General features: G+C 34.4%; 1 protein-coding gene across 1 annotated transcript in view; it reads right to left on the reverse strand.

The window, feature by feature from the left end:
- The window catches only part of CPEB2 (cytoplasmic polyadenylation element binding protein 2), a gene marked incomplete at its 5' end in the record, with an annotated part of 51467 nt that overhangs the window by 21244 nt on the left and 11112 nt on the right, over window positions 1-19111 (reverse strand). The window contains 3 exons of the mRNA XM_009572409.1: window positions 3102-3125; window positions 9800-9850; window positions 18923-19013. Of these exons, the coding sequence (XP_009570704.1) occupies window positions 3102-3125; window positions 9800-9850; window positions 18923-19013 (166 nt within the window). The remainder of the gene's footprint in view (window positions 1-3101; window positions 3126-9799; window positions 9851-18922; window positions 19014-19111) is intronic.

Consider the following 19111-nt stretch of genomic DNA (forward strand, 5'->3'; position numbering starts at 1 on the left):
TGAGAAGCTCACAGGATGGCTTTGCAAATGCAAACTGATCAAAACAGATGTATAGATGGCGGGGGGGGCTGAAACATGGTAATTCTGTCTCACTTATTTCCCCCCTACTTCATATTTACAAGTTTTAGAGAACTCCAAAATGAAAAGACTCAGAAGGCCAGGACAGGCATCTTAGCTTATTCAAACTTTCATTGCTTTAGATTAGCAACATAAAGATTAATGACAGTTTCAAATTCAGAAGTCAGTCTTTTAACTGCAAAAAGCCCAAAAAGAAACAAAGCAGCAAAATAAATACCCCACATTACCATTTATTCTGAAGTGCAGTTTTTCCTGTTTCTCTCTCACTCATTTTTAAAATAATTATTAATTAATTCAACTGCTTTCCCAAAACAAGCAAGTAAACAAAACCAAAAAACAGCCTAGCACACTTTTGTGAAGCGAGTTAATTTTCCATCTCAAATAGCCAACTTCTTCCAGATTCACCCACTGCAAATCCATACACAGGAACAGTAGGTCCCTGACAGCCGAGTCTGCAGTATCTTAGCTGTGAGCCATACTGCAGCCTGTAACTTTTATCCCCTCTCAGGGGAATACTACCAGGAAAGCCCCATAGGAACGCCCGCAGACGACGTGCTGATCAGCTAGGGGCGAGAGCAGTATGAAAGCCATTCGCTTCCAGAAGACCACCTGAGAAATCAAGTGCTTAAAGACAAGCCTGGAGAACAGACAGTAAACATCATGACTAATGACCTATGTTGTGGTAATGCCTAATGACCCTGATTTGGTCCCTAAATCCATAATAAAAATATAGTATATAAAAAATACCAAATGAAAACACAAGATGATAGAAAACAACCAAACATAATAAAATGTCATGAGGATCACAAAATAAAAGCAGGACCAGAGGACTGTACTAAGTAACAAAGACTAAGTAACTACAACATCTTTATGGTGGCATTTCACATTTATGTCTTAAGTAGGCATCTGATGGACAGCAAATGCAGAAAGCTGTAGCAGGCTCCTCCTTTCTATTAAGAATGGCGATATGCATGTTTGAGAATATGACTAGTGGGGAGCAAGTGATGGCATCCTTGCTTGCTATCATAAGGATGCATTCAGCAGCTAGATAACAGATTGGTAGACTGCCTTTAAAAGTGGAAGCATGTAGCTGGTGCTTGATGGGGCAGAAAAGTGAGGAAGCAAGGGCGAAACAGAAAGTTAACACAGTTGGAAGAAACAGCCAAGCAGATTCTTCTTGTAAATCATCTACTTCGACATAAGAGGAGCAAGATCATGCTATGAAGACTGCAGCAGCTGAGTAATGTGGATATGAGTTTCAGTTACGAAGACTAGTAAGAATGATCAGATCTTAAAGATATATATGAAGAAGTGGTAAGATTTGGTTACACCATCAAGAAGGGGGGATATAACAACATATTTCTGAATTACTGATGTGAATGATGGAGAAGATGGAGCTGTTATCATAGTGACAGTGAAAGGAAAAAGTGGCTAAAGGAAGAAATAAGACTCTCATTGGAGGAACTCGCAGGAGACTGCAAATGTGGAAATTTTAAGAATTTTCACTAATATATGAGAATTATTCTTAACATCTTAAATCTAAAACGACTGTCATTTAGCTGGGTTATCTTTATAAAAAGTACATAGATTTGCTCTTTACCTCTGCAAGTCTCTATACTGCAGGAAAAAAGAAATTTAAGTGACTTAAAAACATGCAAGTTTTAATAAACTTGTTGGCATTAGAATATTGCCACAAAAGCATTTAAGTGTGCATTTTTTTCCCCCAGGTTTTGTTCCTTTTTTTAAAAAAACAATACACAATTTATATTTAAGGAAGGTATCTCTTTGGACCATGAAAATTATGTTTTTGTGTTTCTCTAAAAGTACTTCTTAGACAATTCCAACTTACAATATACACAAGTATATAGGGGGAAAAATAATCAAAGAATAATCCTCAGAATAATTCATTTTTTACCCACAGACCAATGTTAAAATCTAAGAACAATGGGAATCTAAGGCTCTCTTCCCAGTACAAATTAAACCATCAGAACATGTTCTGAAGTGATACCGGAGAGATCAATTTTACTTTAATGTGGGTAAAGGTTTCCCAAAGGACTGTAGCTCCTCAGAGAGCTAAGATGACATAGAGGACAATGGATTAACACATTTGGAGTAATATGCTCTATATGACTCCTAATACTTCTTTCTCCCTCCTTTTCACTTTTAAATGTCTCTCAGATGAAGAGAGAAAAAAGGTAATTTGCTAGGCTTTCACGTTTCTCCCAATGACTGCGAATTAAAAGTATAAGCCCTTTTAAACACTCACTTCTTTTTGTTTTATGACAGTGAAAAGAATTAAGCAGAATCTGCCAATTGTCAAAACACAACCGTACTGTTACATACACTGACCATGATCTAGATCATCATTCCTCTCTACGTTAGGGTTACCAAGCAATCAGTTACGAACCAATGCAGAGATCAAGAGAGAGACACATGAACTTATGCGTATGTTGTGAATACCGAAAGCTATCAAAGATCTTGATGTTTTTGCTGCACACTTTACATGGTGTTTGTAACAACTGCAGGTCACATCCTCCTACAGTTAAATCAGTGTAGCTTTTCCAAGGCCAGTGAGCACATATTGGCTTATACTACAAAAATCTGTTTACTATTTCTAAGAGTTGTTTACTAGATTTCTTGCTAAGTTTATGAAAGGCTTTTATAGTTTTTACTCTGTACACTATCACTTCTACAGAACAAAAGATGAGTTAGAAGAAAAACTAGCAAACTGTATACTTTTAAAGGGGGCAATGACTGCAAGCAGTAGCCATTAGCATGAACTAAATTATGATTAGAACTACAGTGTTTTAACTGATTAAAGGATTTATAATTCAAACTCTAAAAAGAGATAATGATCATAACAACCCAGACTGCACCCCTCCTTCCCTCACACCCTCCATCTTCCCCAACTAAGACAACATGCAGATAAGCATTTATAATCAACAATCTGGATTAATTAATCGTAATGATCAGTAACAGTTCAATCAGAATTAATTGTACTGTAACAAACAGAAGTGAATTACCTCGTCTTCGCCCATAACTCCTCGCTGCATGCAAACAAAGGACAAATTGTAAAATGTCAAATAACTGTATCATGCCCACGTATTAAAATATTTAAGATACAAAGAGCTATGTGGGTAAGCAATAAGTAAAAATCTGCATCGGTACTTGCTACTGATAATTGTAGATGGGAATGCATTAAACTAAAGTCTCACTTAAATACCACACTATTTTTACTACTGAATTGACATTAGCACCAGCTGTAAAGAACACACTTTAAAATATTTCAGCGTGTCTTTATACTTGATCTTAACTTCATGTTAATTATGGGTGCATAAATTATGGGAACTTTTTAATTCATCCTCACAAATGTAATTCGTATCTTACACAAGTGTCTAAATAACACACAGGGTACTGAAATTGTAAAAAGGAAAATATTACTTTAAAAAGCATGTAGCAAGCGTTAAATTAATCACAGAAACATCCTGGTCCATGGAACAGTTTGTACAGTCCTTTGCAGTGACAATACAAATGCTATAAGCCATGACCTTCCTTTTTCATGAAAAGACCTAGCAGAAAATTAACCGCAAGGTTTTGTTTGAAACAAAAGACTCCTTGTGGTAGCAAACAAAATCAGGGCACAAGTCACAAGAAATAGCATTGTATCAAAAACACTGCACAAAGGCAAAGCAACAATTTCTGACAGACTGCAAGTAAATCCAAGATTTTCCTAACTTTTGAGTTTTGCAAGATTCTTAAAGAGATCATGCTTATATTTACAGTTCAGAAGACCATACTGATTGCTTCTCTGCCTGAAGGCTAGGAAACTAAAAATAGACAGATTACTAATACGAAAACTATTAAGCTGTGTGTAATTTCTTAGTTACGTTTCCACAAAGTATTTTCAATTCCTGTTTCACAGACTTTGTATCTGAGAAAGATTACTTTAATCATTACAGCATTGTAGTTAAATATCCAAATAGAAAACGTTACTATAAACCATAATGTTATAGCAACATTTATGAACACAGATTACTGTGTCTCGGCATTGCTGTTTTGATTTTACTAGGACTCCATAAATACATCTTTCCCAAAAAGCAACTGTGGCTCTGGGACACTGAAATACATGCAGCCTCATAAACTCAGTGATTCCTAAATGTCATTCACTGTTCCATTCTCATATTATTAAATACTTATATCCTGGTACCTCCCATTTGCATAGGTTTTTCAAAATTTTTAGTAAGTATAATTTTTTTTTTCTTTCTTATCTTGATCCCTTCCTTCTAGGGATTCAGTGGATTGCTTACGGAATGCTGAAAATCTCTCTCCTTTTCTCCCTTAAAACTGTTGATTTGTTACACAACAGTCATCATATTTCTATCCAACTTGCATTGAACTCACTTTCAAATTTATTTTCTTTCATCTGAAAGAATGACTATTGATGACAACAGTCTTTTGCTTAAAGTTTTTCAGATCCTCCAACTTTCTACTAGTAAGCCAAAACAGAAAAGCCCACTTTCCGAAAGTGGACTTTCTAACCAAGCGGAAACACCTAAATTCAGATTTCCCACATCAAAATAGCAGCTACAAAACATTATGTATTCTTCTATGTGATTAGTTCTCTCATTAGTTGCTGCTGCACGGGGACACTAATGCCAAACTTCAGACTTGTTTTCCTCTGAAGTCAGGCACTTACAAGACACGCAGTTCTATGTCAGCATTGCAGCATGTATGAATCTTTTCTGACTCTTGGCCAAAGTGACTCCCACATAGCATTAGCAGTAGCGTCACTAAGCCCTTTTGGCACAAGCCTTAGTAGTTTTTCTTCTCTTCTGCCACTTCTGCTCCTTTCTGCCCACCACACCAGCTCAGCTATTTTCTTATATTTTCATAGTTAAGACAAGCCAATATGCATAAAAGTATTTTGTAACAGAACACCTGAACTGTTCTTTGTGCAGAGAAAATGGGAATATAATTGTACTTGATGTTGTCACATTATTTACTTTACTTGCATGGTAAACCCCCCTTCCTGATATTTATCTGTCTTGTCCATTTAGATTACAAACTAGTTTGGGCAGGGATTTTCTGCCACTTTGCATCCAGAAAAATGCAGCCCCATTCTTAGGCAATCTGTAGGCACTGCTGCAATAAATGTGATCATTAACATCAAAATGTATGGTTTTGCAAAACTCGTTATTTTTTCCTATTTTCATCCAGACTTTAAGACCACAGTGGTTATATTACAGGTAAGTTGTTTTAGTAACAGTAAGTACAAAGTCTTACTGTTACTGAAAATACGATGTTAAAGCAAACATATCCTATCTACATGAAACTTCAGTATTCTAATCTCTCCACACTACATATATATATATAAAAACTTTCTTTCAAAGGCCAGATACTACTTGTGAAAACAGTTCCACTGAATCAAACTTTGAGTACATTGTAAGCAATGAGATTATTCTTTATGAAGATATTAGATTCAATCAGAAATATTTCTGTATTTACTAAAATAACATGAACATAATGTTTTACACCTTTCAGAGCACATACGCTTACAGAGCATGTGGTCTGTATAAATATACACATTATATATATTTAATTATAGATTTAGCTATACATATAGTTTTTATATATATGTATTTAATATACACCTCTACATAGTGCATATATTTAGATAAATAATTGCAGGGGAGACAACCCTTTGGGAAAGGCCAGACACTGTAGGCAAATAATTGATTTATAACAAAAAAAAGGACAGATTAAACTTCTTCTTTCCTTCCTGAACTTGTTCAAAGAACAAGTCATACAGAAATATTTTTTGTATCTTCTAGTCTATAAAGCTGGATATCTTAATTAGCCAAAAACTGTGAAAGATTTCAAATAAGTGAGGAAGTACAAGAGATATACTTTTATTCTAGAAAATATAAATTAGGCAACACATGCAAGAAGTGTAACGATGCCCAATAGAAATGAATTCCAGTAATGTTGGAACCTTCCAACATTGAGAGTGCTGTATATACAACAAAGACATTCCCTTATAGTTAAAACCTTGTTTCTATATCCCTGAAGTTGCACACTAATAAGGCTTAAACCTGTCAACTTACTGCAACTTACATCAGCTCAGAGACAGAAATATGAGACAGAAGTAAATACACTTTTTGTGCATGTTTATCTAACATCAAGACAATATAAATACAACTTTCTATGTTATATGAGCAATGCTACCCCACATAGTAAATGTATAATTACTATTTTATTCAGACACATATTTCAAATATATACTAGAGGTCAAATATGTACATATTTAAATAACTCAACTGAACAACTGACCTGAATACAAAATATTATGTTGTATAACAGGAAAAACCACTAGGCAAGCTTCCTATATTTAAAGATAACTATAAAATTTATCATAGAAAGTAAGATAAAATACTATTTGTCACTAACATTCTCGATTTAATGATCAAATGGTGACAGTGAAGTAATGAAGCCTTTTTCATTAATACTTATTTGTCATGTAAAGAAATCCATCAACAATTATGGCAAAAATTTCCCAAGAGTCTAGACTAAAGGAGGTAGGTGCCTAATTCCCATTTTAGTCTATTGGATTTGGGTGCCTGAATGCTATTAAGATTTCTTTAGAAATCACATCTTTATAGATTTTAAGGCTGAAAGAGATTGTCATGACCGTTCAAGTTTGGCATGCCTAACAGACTACAGAAACTCATTTAGCAATTCCTGCATAGGAAATTTAGTAACTTCTGTTTGAAGTAAAACACCTTCTTTCAGAAGCACAACCAGCTATAATATCTTTAAGATGGAAAGTCTAATACTCCCTTGCTAAACTAATCAAGTGGTGAAATACGTTTCAAGAGCCATTAAAAAATTCAATGCATTAAAAGAGGGAGAACCCTGTAATAGGGAAAAAACACCCTACACCTCAACAAATTGGACTCCTGCATTATTACTTGCTACGGAAAGGATCTCTCTAAGTCGACAATTAAAGATGTACTCAGGTAAATCCATTCCAAAGTATCTTTTTTTTTGACTTTTGAGAGATAACAGTCATTAAAAATGCATTGCTTTTTTTACAGCTTGAGCTGAAGCATATATAATTATCAGATATATAATTTATTAAAACACATAAATCAGCTTTCCTTTGGCTCATTCATTAATTTAAATAATGAAAACTGTAAATATTAATATTAGGTACAGTTCAGTAAGTACACTTTAAATGAGCTGGAAAAGATCTATCATTTAAGAAGAGGAAAAACTAGCTAAAAATAAGTTTTATCTAGAAGTGCTTAGTCTTGAAAGAGTTGAGGAATTCCAGCCTGGCTCACGTCAGAACCTTTCTGGGATCTAGAGATACCAGTCCACTAAAATCAAGCCAACTAAAATCCAGTGAGGGTCATGATCTAGTGTTAAGTATTAGTGCACACATAGATGGGCCCAGGATCCTTAAAAATGTTGGTGCTTTTCTTTCATGAAGGTCTGGTATTCCTGCTCCTCGTTGTAGCGATTACAACACTTATGAGAAAGTTAGGGACAAATGTGAGTCTCTGGATTACCAACTCTCCTCTTACCTATTCCTCCCTCCAAGGCACCAATTACAGGGATATAGGGAAACGTCAGCTTGAATCCACTTAAGCAGAGAAGAAACTGAAGTCTACAACTTTATCAGCAAGTGTTCAATCTGTAATTCTCATTACCACACATTTGGAGGAAGCCCCTCAATTCTTGCTAAGAAAGGAAGGTTGTGCGGTCTGAGCAGCTGGAGCGCCCCAGAGGCTGTCCCCAGTGCTTCTGTTCTTGAGCTGTAAGGAGCTGCAGCTCAGACACGCCAACCTGAGGTGGCTCTGAACGGTATATGTGATTGCACTGGACTGCACTGACGTCCAGTGATTGCACTGACTGCACATCAGACTCTCCAGGTACATGGTAGAGAGCTTAGGTGTCTAAACCAAGGCTCTGAATTAAATTCTAAAGGGCTCACCTAAAAATTAGGTGTTGCAGCACCTGTCTTTTAGATACTCAAATTGTTATTTTTCTCTCACCCATTGAAGGTTGGAAATAATATTGCAGCTTTGAAAAATGACAGCAGTCACATTAAGTGCTAACTGCGAAACTACAATAGAAACTCCACCAGCATTAATAACAAACAAGATACTCTTTAGTGCATATTCTAGCTCTGTGGTAAGGTTTTCAGGATAGACTGGTACCACTGAGATGCATTTTTCGAATGTCCGTGATAATAGCAAAAACCTTTTTTCCTAGATATTCCATAGAGTAACAATGCTTCCCACGTGCTCTTTTAGCACGGAAAACTATAAAAAGAGAAGCTCACCATTCTAAATATTAAAACAAATTAATTAAAATGATATGAATTTCTTACACCGATTGCATTGAAGTATTTCACAGTTGTTCATAAGACTGCTTAGGTTTTAATACCTTCCCAGCTAACACTGCAGATAATGACAATTGCACATATACCACCTGAACAAAACAGCTTGCAGAACAGGTCTTACATTTGCAGTTAAATACAGAAAGTTAACTGTTGTAAATGTTGTAACATCAAGCACATCGATATTCAATGTACAGGAATCAAGATTATGGCCTGTGTGGGCTAAAACTAATTTTATTTCAACAGTTAAGTAGCTATTTTCACTTTTCAAGGTACTCCATGATCTTAAAGAACTATTCAATAACAAAGGAGACCTAATTCTTCAAATGTCCGTTATGCGGTATTTTCCTTTAATGGGTATAAAGCTAAACCTGAATTTCCTTAAAATTTTAAACATTTACTCAGTGTTACACAAGGGAAATTAGAGTTTTTTTACATTTTATATCCATTTACACAAGTGTAAATGTGCAGAAGGGTAAGGCAATTAAAAAAAAGAGATCCACAGAACCACAAACCTGAAATAACTATTCTGACTGTATTTTTTAGTAATTAGATCTTTACTGGCAACGTTTAGACTCGTCAAGTCAATGACAAAATTGTACTTGCTTTATGTACAACAGCTTTCACGTTTTCTAATCTAGAGAAGCTGTGGCATTATAGCTCTAATTTTTCCCAATGTAGAAAACATTTGTGTGCAACCCCCCTGATTTATTATTGACTTAGATGGATTACCAAGCTCTGCTTCCTTCTTTAGCCTTGAACAAAGGCTAAAGTTCATGCCTTCACTGAGTAGCAGACGTTCATGAAGTTTGACCTACTGGGAGAGGAACGTGAACATGAACTCTAACTCCAGCATATTTCCCAGTTAAAAACATATTTGACAAAGCCAGTTCCAAAAAAGCCAACAAAAATAAAATGTTATTTCACATAAGTGTAATAGAAAGTATCTAGTTCACCCTTTATTTACACAAGATAGAAAAACATGCCTTTCTGGCCTTCTTATTTTTCTAATTCCTGTTTCTGTATAATAGATTTCTAGCAGATCTTTGGAGTACATTCCACTGGTTTGCTTGAGAACAAAAAAGGATGGTGCATCGTTACGAGCATTTCAGATTTCAAGTAAGCTAGATATAATGAAAGGCTGTTGCAAGATTAGCTCTTGCCATTCAACTCTGAAAAATGGCAACAGTCCCATCAGTGTCGAAGACTAGAGGCAAGTAATTCAATAACCGAATATAATAGTATAATTTTATACCAACATGTCAGATTTAAGCTAAGCTAGAGATAATTAGAAACTGTTATAAGATTAGCACTTACCATTTAACATCAGAAGATTGTCAGTCCCTGGATGTGGATAACTCAAGCGACCTTAAAAGAAAACAAAAACCAAAGAACAAAACAAAACAAATGTAGAAATTTTAGCTATTATGCTAGAAAAAATAATGAAAAACACTGTTTAGAATTTAAATATAAACTATATTTCCAGTTTGCCTAAGGGAAATAAAGAGCTAATATTTAACTCCAAGCACATTAACCAACAATACCCTTGACCCAAGTTAAAGCTGACAAGAACAGACTTCTTAACCTTAATTCTCTGGTCATAAGATCTGCAATGTGCTTTGGGATCAGCTCCAATAGGATAAAGCCACTTTTTGTTTCATGACACCCAGAAATAGTGCTGACTGCTTTAGTCTTCTCTTTCATAGTGGCTGTGAATAACTGTACTATGCACATTGCCTAACAGAGTGGCATTTCTACAGTTTAGTGCTTCTCTACTGAATCAATTTAAGAAAAATCATGTTAATAGGAATTAAGGCATTGAAATTTTATTAACCAATTTATGACTGTATCTTGGTGTATTACATATAATCATTGCATGTAATATTTTTCAGTAAGTCTGGCAAAACTGGAGTACTGGTTTATCTACAAAATTAACACAATTAAAGAATATGATAGATAACATTTTCAACATTTTATATTGAACAAAAATTATATGAAAACCTCATATTCTGACATTAGAATTTTTCAAGTATTGAATTTTACTACACTGGCGGCATGTTATACTTTAATAGTTAAATTAATGGTTTAAAATGCACAGCTGAAGTGTCTGTTCACTACAAATTCCTTTTTATTAAAGGAGACATTTTCTGTTTACAGGAAGCTGCAAACATACCAGTAGTGCACACTGACCTAGAGAGATATTTACAATAGCTGCTGTGTTTGGAAGAAGCATGCTTTAATGTGCAAAAAACTACATTTCCATCTATCTTGCTATTCAAACATACTTGCTTGCTTATAATCCATAAGCATATATAAAAAATACTGTAACTTAAACATTTAAATCTTTTGGAGGAAATGAGAATGTTTGTGGAGGCATAAAGAAGAATCCAGTCTGGAAGCAATGGGTGTTTAGAACTCACACGGGTTTAAAGGGGAATATATATGCAGTTGGCTTGCAAGATACAAGTATTAGTAAGACACTGTCATACTCTAATAAGGCTCACTCTTTCTAAAAAGAAACACAGGGGAAAAAAAGGAAAAAGAAGAAAGAAAACCAAATCAGCAATCCATATATTAAGGTTGTCTAACAATTCCTGTCATACACTGCTTTTTTTTCTTCCCCCTACTGTTGGTAAACCCATATGATTAGCACCAAGACTGGAAATTTCGCAAAATAGTAGTTCTGTGTCCCAAGGACACCTTTAGGGTTAAATAAAAGACCTTTTTGCTGAAAATCTGTAAGTAATAGGGTTTAAGTTTTGCTCTTCCCCTTTAGGAAACCAACATGATAATTTTCTACCAAAAAAAATAGAAAAAATATACATTATGAACTCTTACACTCAAAACTTCAAAATAGCAAGATTAAGATAATTTAGGATATTTTATTCAGCCTTATTATTTACAGGCATTGTGGCAAAAAGATTTTTATACAGCCACGTACTATTTCTCTTCCTACAGATTTCATTATTATAAGAATGTATGGTATCAGAACACCTGCAGATTAGGTAGGAACTACTTGCTTTGGAATTTGGAAGTATGGAGAAAGCAGTGAAGGGCAAAGGCAGCCTCCTGGAAAAGGGAAGATGAATGCCACCCAAAAGAACTCTGCTGTCTTCTCTAACTTGTACAGAATTTTTGAGCAGGCTTAGGCAAGATACTAAACAAAAATCTTTGTAGGAGCCTCTGTCTTCATGTTCCTTATCTTCAAGATGTCCAGTTTTAACATACAAGCCATTTTTTCTGTCATGCTGAACATTTACAGCTATACCAAATGTTTCTTGGAACTATAAATATTCTGTCCTTCTAGCAATGCATGCTGGTATAATAGGACAAGAATTAGGAACAAGGCATCCTCAAATTGCAATCTGGGAGCTGCCACTGGTTTGCTCAGCCTAGTGTATAACAAGTCACTTTGCTTTACTACTTAGTTCTTTGGTCTATAAAGGTAATATTCATTTGCCTAACAGCAAGGATTTTACAAGATTATTTACTGTCACCATCATGTTTATATACGGTGCTATAGAAACACTTCCAACAATATGAGCTGTTTCTTGCAAATCAGAATGCTGTATCTAGCTAGAATAACAACAGAAATTGTGAGAAATGATTATCTCATCTTGAACCTCCTCGAGTCTGTGGTGACAGTCTTTCTCCCTGTCTGTATATATTTATCTTCTTTTCCTATTCAGCAAGGGAGACAAAAGATAATTTTTTTCCTGTAATTACTACAGAAAAAGAGGTCAGATTTAAGGCCTAGCAGGAGAGAGAAGCCCACCAGGTGTTGACACTTGGAGAGGAAAACTATTTTAGAAGATAGTAAATTCTGGGTTTACAACTCTGGTTTTGCATTCTTTTGCTTTTTTCCCCTATAGCTTCACAAATAAGCTGCATCTGAAACAGAACAGAAAAGTTGAAATAAAAGCACTCCTCATTACGTAGCAGTGAGAGAGTGCACTAGGGAACTGGGCCCACTACTGCAGCGTAAAACCTATGAATCACACAAACGCAACGAAACCCCATCTTGCAGTGTTATGGAGACGAATTTGCTAGCTCAGATAAGGAATGATTTGATGGTTAGAAAGGAAAATGAGTAACAGTATTTAGTACATGTACAGCTGTACTGATACTTCTTTTAAGTCTTATTTACATGGTTATTTCAATGAAATCATACTTTGTATTATTGCATTCTGGTGAACTTAATACTTGTGTTTACTACCTTGGCTAGTACTTGGACTTACAACATTAAAAACATTTTAAACATAGAAGGTTTGCTTCCTTTTTCAAAATACAATCACTGCTATTTGATATGTTAACTTAGATTCTTATCCCTCAGATTAATCTGTTGAAGCAAAACACGGTGTTTCTAGGGTGTCCACCTGAATTTAATGATATACATAAATTCAGAACACTTTCATGCATGGAACTGGGTGCAAAATCAGTCTTATACAGAGCTCAGATTACACTATTTTTTAACAAGCTATTCTAGTTAAATGGACATATACAATATAAAACCTCACTTAAAATATCAGCATATAAAATACAGAAGATGGGAGCACCATCTTACAACAATTTACTTTGCTTCTATCACATATTTCTTTCTAGTAAGCTATTTTCACTGCATGTTGTTCGATGTGTTTTAAAAAAAAAATGTACCATTTTAAGAACTGCCCTCACCACAAATCCCATCCTACTTCAATGTCAGTAATCTAGAATCGTATAAACCGTTCAATAGATATTCTAGCGATTCCAGTGGCCTCCGCCTGCTTAAAAAAAAAAGTCTTAATAATATATAAAGATGCTTTACTAGTTTAAAATCAACTACAAATTAGTTAGAGAATATCTAATATTTAAATAATAGATGTATTCCATTCCTAAGAAATGAAAAGTAATCATTGACTTCTCTGACTGTCTACAGAACTTAGCTCTACAGCATCCAAAATTAGTAACGTGCTACTATCTGGAACAAATATTATGCCTAATATTACAGTACTGTATCATAAAGTATGATGTTACAGAAATTTTCTCTGTGCAAACCTGAACTTGCAACTTCATCACGTTACCGCTAATTAATAATTCTCATGTATCATGGCTAAATTCAAGATAGTATTGCTAAGGAGAAGCAAGTATGTTTGACATTTCTTATGCAACTAGAGTTCTATTAAATTTAGCCCCCTCTCCCATATCTAAATGTGATTAATGTTAACAGAACTGCCTGGTATGTATTTCTCACAATGTATTCTTCTGTAAGGACAGAAAAAAATAAAAAGCTTGCAGATAAACTTCAGTGGGCCAGTTTATCCACTAAATCCAGTTAAAAATCTTTCTAATCCAAACCATGAGGAAAGAGTAACAAACTTAGTTTTAGCTACATTTCTGTAATCTCATGTTACTAATACGGGCAATGGAAATTTAAATTTTTTTGTAAGCTGCTTCTGAGCATACAGATGTAGTTGTGCTTACTCACTTCTAATTTTAAGGCAAATTCATATCTACTTTTAGAAATGCATACTTTCTATTCATATTTAACTAAACTGTTGGAGGAATCCCCATATATTAAAACATTTGGGATAGATTTAAGTATAACGACCGCTTTAAACATTGCTGACTCACAGTTTCACAAGTTTGATATTTCATGTCTACTGCCTCCCCATTTTTTTAAAAAGTCTTAAATGGTTGAATGAAGAGACTGACAATAACAAATTCCTTTCCCATCCTCCTTTTTTCAAGAGATCTCCTGACTAGAAGAGAAAAAGCTTCCAAGTTAAGCTTTTGCCAAATTACTTTAACAGATCAGAGAATGGCTGAGGATTACAGTAGTATCAGGAAGCTCAGTTTTTGAATCAGTGTAATTAAGACAACAGCACAAAACCATGTCTGGACAACACCTAGTTACAGAAAGGCTAGATGCTACACTTTCAAAACCTTGTGTAAGAATTATGTTAAGTCATAATGAGGCCAAACGTGTTGTCTCTGATAGTTGATCTATTTAGGCAAATCAGTCTATCAGTCTTGAATATATTCTTTTATCATAAGAAGTTGCTATGACAGAAAGAGGAAAAAATCTGTATGTAAAATTTCAAAGCCGTTTATATGACTAAGAGTGAAGTTTTTCCTTCCATCCTTTTTTTGTTCAGCCTCAGAAACTCTTTTCTGAGCGCAATTTGAATTACTCTAGGAAGCAACTGCAGAACTTTAAACCTTAGAGCTTCATAACACAAAATATGAAACAAATTTCTTTGAAAACAAAAGTTACCATATGGAAAGAAAGAAAATGTTCTCTACTGTGTTGCTGAGTCACCAATGCTTTTCTTTTTACCTCACTGAGCATGCGCCAGCAGGTTGCTTTTAAAAGAAGGATCTCTAACAGCTGAAAAGCTCAACTAAACAAATTTAAGGGGAAAATAAAACCAAGAAAAAGCAAGACAGACTTCCAAGTGCATCAATTTATTTTTCTCCACAGATAAGTCAAATAATAGAGGTTTACTTTCATTATTTATTACTAGCTATACAAAAAATATATTTGTGTAACTTTCCCAAAAAATTTGTTTTGCCCCTCACAAAGAAACAGAAGAAAAATTCAACATAAAGTTAATATTCCTTCTTGTTACTCCTGCTAATATAGCTATGGCTAATTCAAGTTCAGTTACGTCTAGCTTGCAGAGCTATAAGAGAGTTGGTCAGGAAACAGAAATGAATTGTAAATTGAGTACAGTATCAATGCTCTTGCCTTACAAAAGACAAGCCCTTAAGTTACATGGAAAATACTATAATCTTTACTAGAAAAATGTTTAAAACAGTAGGTAATAAATTCTGTTAAATCACCTGCTCTTCAATTCTAAGACATATTCCATGCAAAATATAACCATTTCTTCTAAGTTTTTTTCTATAATCTGTTTTAGTCCAAATATATTGGTTGTCCTGTTTCCGAAATGTCTAGAATACAAGTTTTCTACATCTTGACATCAAGAAGCACTGGTATTTGGCGGAGGAGAAGGGGGAAAAAAAATGCAAATACACAAGAGGTATGTCTGGAAAAGAGTTATACTATCAATACCCATGTATTTCAGGCTATCAATATTGTAATTCTTCTTTCAAAATAGTTTTAAGGGCTATTAGAAGAATAAAAAGGGTATTTAAGAACAATGATGTAAAAATTAATTAATTTATTTTAACTTTTATTAATTTTAACTTCAGTTTATATTCCATTGATTGGATGGGGTAATCTCAAACATTACTTAATGTCTTATTATGAAATGCATTTCAAGTAAGCTGCATGGGAAAGATTCATTTTAATATGATCAGTATTTCTGCTTCAATAACTAGTGAAATCAAGCATCTATTCCCTATTAACCTACCTTGAAAAAATGTCTTATTGAAAGCTAAAAATTACTTCTTTTAATCATGTCTGTAGTAATGACTAAACTTTGTCTAAGTGAAGCCAAAACTATGCATCTATAAACCATTTTTTGGCAGGGATAAACTTAGATTTCAGTGAATTATATTTGAAATAAAGTTTTTTCAAGTTCATGAAAGCAGAAGTGGTGAAATTTGACTTCCTTCTAAAATGGATCTTGAAATGCAAAACTTAAAGCTGTGAGCTAGTACACGCAATGTCTGTTCTGCATTGTGCAAAATCTGAGACAAGATGCTTAGTCATACTCCAGATATTGTAAGCAGCTAAATCTGAAACACGTGCTTAAAATTCCAGGGACTTTCATTTTACTGCTGTGGTCAGATATAAAAGATGCATTGTTTTAGTGTGCTTAGATTTACTTAAAAACTTGTCATAAAAATATTCTCTAGTTACAAAATATTCTTTAGTTACAACAAAGTACATTATACATTAATAAGAACAAATAAGTAACAATAATATTCTCAATCCTGTGCATTCTGCAAGCAAATATAATGGGTTCTTATGTAAATGTCAGATTTTCTGTGGTGAAAAAAAAAGCCACAGAGACTGAAACAACAAAATTAGTGTTTCATGGTTTGCAGGAAAAAAAAAGTTAAAGTTGCTAGGAAATTACAGAAATGCCAACTAATGGTGACTAAACAGAAGAGGGGTAGAGAGGAACTAAAAGGCTATTCTAGGATGCAATCTCTTCTTCGCATTTTCAGTCAGTAAGGAACATTTCTTGTGTCTTACTGTTAATAATGTAGCTGTTTCAGCTGAAATAATAACTTCCAAAGAGAAAAAAGTATCTTAATCAACCAACTTAAATAACAGCACACAATTGCTCTATTTAAATTCAGCTGGCGTGTGCATTGTTCTCTGGCACTCGGACAAAAAAATGGATTTTCTTTGAATTCATCACTATCTATGGCTTCCATCTGTTTTAGTTCAAACATAAAACTTAACAGAATTTTCACTGCCAGAGAATGATGGTGAAACTGTTAAAAAAAAACCCCTCTTAACTGTAGACTGAAACTATATACTCATGTCCCTAGAAAGCACAGAATAACTATGGAAACTTTACTGAGTTTTTCAGAAGTGTCTACGTATGAAACCAACTCACTTTAAAATCTTAAAGCTTTGTCTTATCTTATTCTTGATGAAAAATTATTATTGGAAATACATCATTTTCATCTACTGTATCATAATGAATAAAAATAAAAATGGGTCTTTTCTGTGCTCACTGTGCCTCTGAAAGCTCTTCTGCATTATAACGCCAAAATGAAAACAGCGAGATGGCAGGGGGAACAGAGCAACCACTTCCATTTGCCATGTCAGCGTGCATAGAAACAAAGTGAAGAAACCAACTGGTTTTCAGGAATGTGAAAGGTGCCAATGACAGTATATGGCAATAGAAGATCTGCATTCTCTAATTTTATGCCTAACAGTAGGTTTACCTTTTATTATCCTTCCTGATGGTAGATTTAGGTTCAGATAATCAAAGAAATACTAGTCACCACCTGAGTGTGGCAAATTGAAGCAACAATGCTTTGAAACAGGGATGATTTAACTAGTTACCTTGTCTTTGATGACATATGCATGCTTTTAGTCCACAGCAGTTACCGCTGGGCTAACTGTTCACAGGTTTCAACCCCTTTGTGTTACTTAGTAATGTTTTGTAAACATGCAGAATAGACAGAAACTGAATTTAATAATGGACTTAAATGATAAAATGTTAAAACTGGAATTAATCCTCTACAGGCAGTAAGAAACGAGATCAGATTTAAGAACGTCCAAGAAAATTTAATTTCAGCTTCCACTCTAAAGAGGAGGAAAATTAACTGGCTAACTGAATGCTACTTACTTACTTACTAATGCTTTGGAGAGATTTTCAGTTTGGAAAAAAAACCCCAAACTTTTGGCTTTACATTGTAAATCTTACAATATTACTACATGCTATCTGAATACTACAGGTCTTCCAATTGATTACAGATCTTAAGAGAACCATGAGCAGAATCTAGCAAAGTGTCTTTCAAATTAGGAGAACACAGGCCCTTATGTGCTAATGTAATATATATTAAGTCTAGGAGCATCTAGAAATGGAGAATGGATGGGAGTAAATAATGAAATAAAAAGAGAGAAATTTTTTGTTTGTTTTTTATTTTTTCAGTTGCTTCAATACTGAGACTTAATTTTTGCAAAGGAAGCCTGAAGTCTTGGATAATTTTAAAGTTAGATTGTGTTAGTCTAATTATAACACCACAAATGAAATAACATTTATCAGGCCAAATAAATTGGCTTGGGCTCCCTGCCCCAAAGTTCAATGGTAAACTCCACCTGAGAGTAAGTACGGAAAAACAGAGTTCAAAAGAGTGAGTTACTGCAGAGTGAATAGAGGAGTTAAAGTTGAAGTCCACAAATATTAGCTATATGCTTACTACTGTGGCCAAATGATTTGAACAGAGACCAGAAGGGTAAGAGGAATCAGCATTCTAAATCAAGTGTATTTCTGGACTTCTTCAGCCAAACAGAAATTGGACAATTAGATTCATTATTATTCTCCAGGGGCTTTGAAAAAATATTTGAAAGGACAAAAACTGAGTTTATCAGGGGACTTAATTTTCTTTTCAGCTTCCACTGCAAAGAAAGGGAAAATTAACCAGCTAACATGGGTAGTGGTTTGATTCGCCTCCCACCCTCTTTTGGCTACCTCTAACAGAATAGTGTGTCTTTACAAACTGAGGTAGAATTTCCTACAGCAGACAAGTAAATTTCAAATAAAACTAACTATGAATTTCTTGGGGGAAAGGAGGGAAGGATGGAGGGGAGAGGGAGAAAAACCTACGAAACCACTAAAGCTTAAGTTTTAAACAACTGTAAACCAATGTTTTCAATAAAATACAGCTTGAGATTGACCTTTCATGTCAGTTGAGAAAATAATTCATTTGCTATTTTAATATGACCCTAGAATCTAAATTAGCAATCAGTATTAATTCAAATATGCAGAATGGATGACCCTTTTTTCTTTATTTAGCATAATAACATACCTTTAAGTGGATCATGCTCTGCTCTCATAATGTCAATAAGGGAGTTTTCCAAAGAGTGCATATTCAGACTGTCATACATTCTATTTCGATCCTAAAAGAGAATAAAATCCTTAGTATTGGAATACAAATTCTGTACTTTTTAACAGGAAACTTGATAGGAAGACAAAGGTGCCTTCTAAAGGCTGTACA

The sequence above is a fragment of the Fulmarus glacialis genome, unplaced genomic scaffold (genome assembly GCF_000690835.1).
Source record: "Fulmarus glacialis isolate BGI_N327 unplaced genomic scaffold, ASM69083v1 scaffold7632, whole genome shotgun sequence".
NCBI classification, from domain to species: domain Eukaryota; kingdom Metazoa; phylum Chordata; class Aves; order Procellariiformes; family Procellariidae; genus Fulmarus; species Fulmarus glacialis.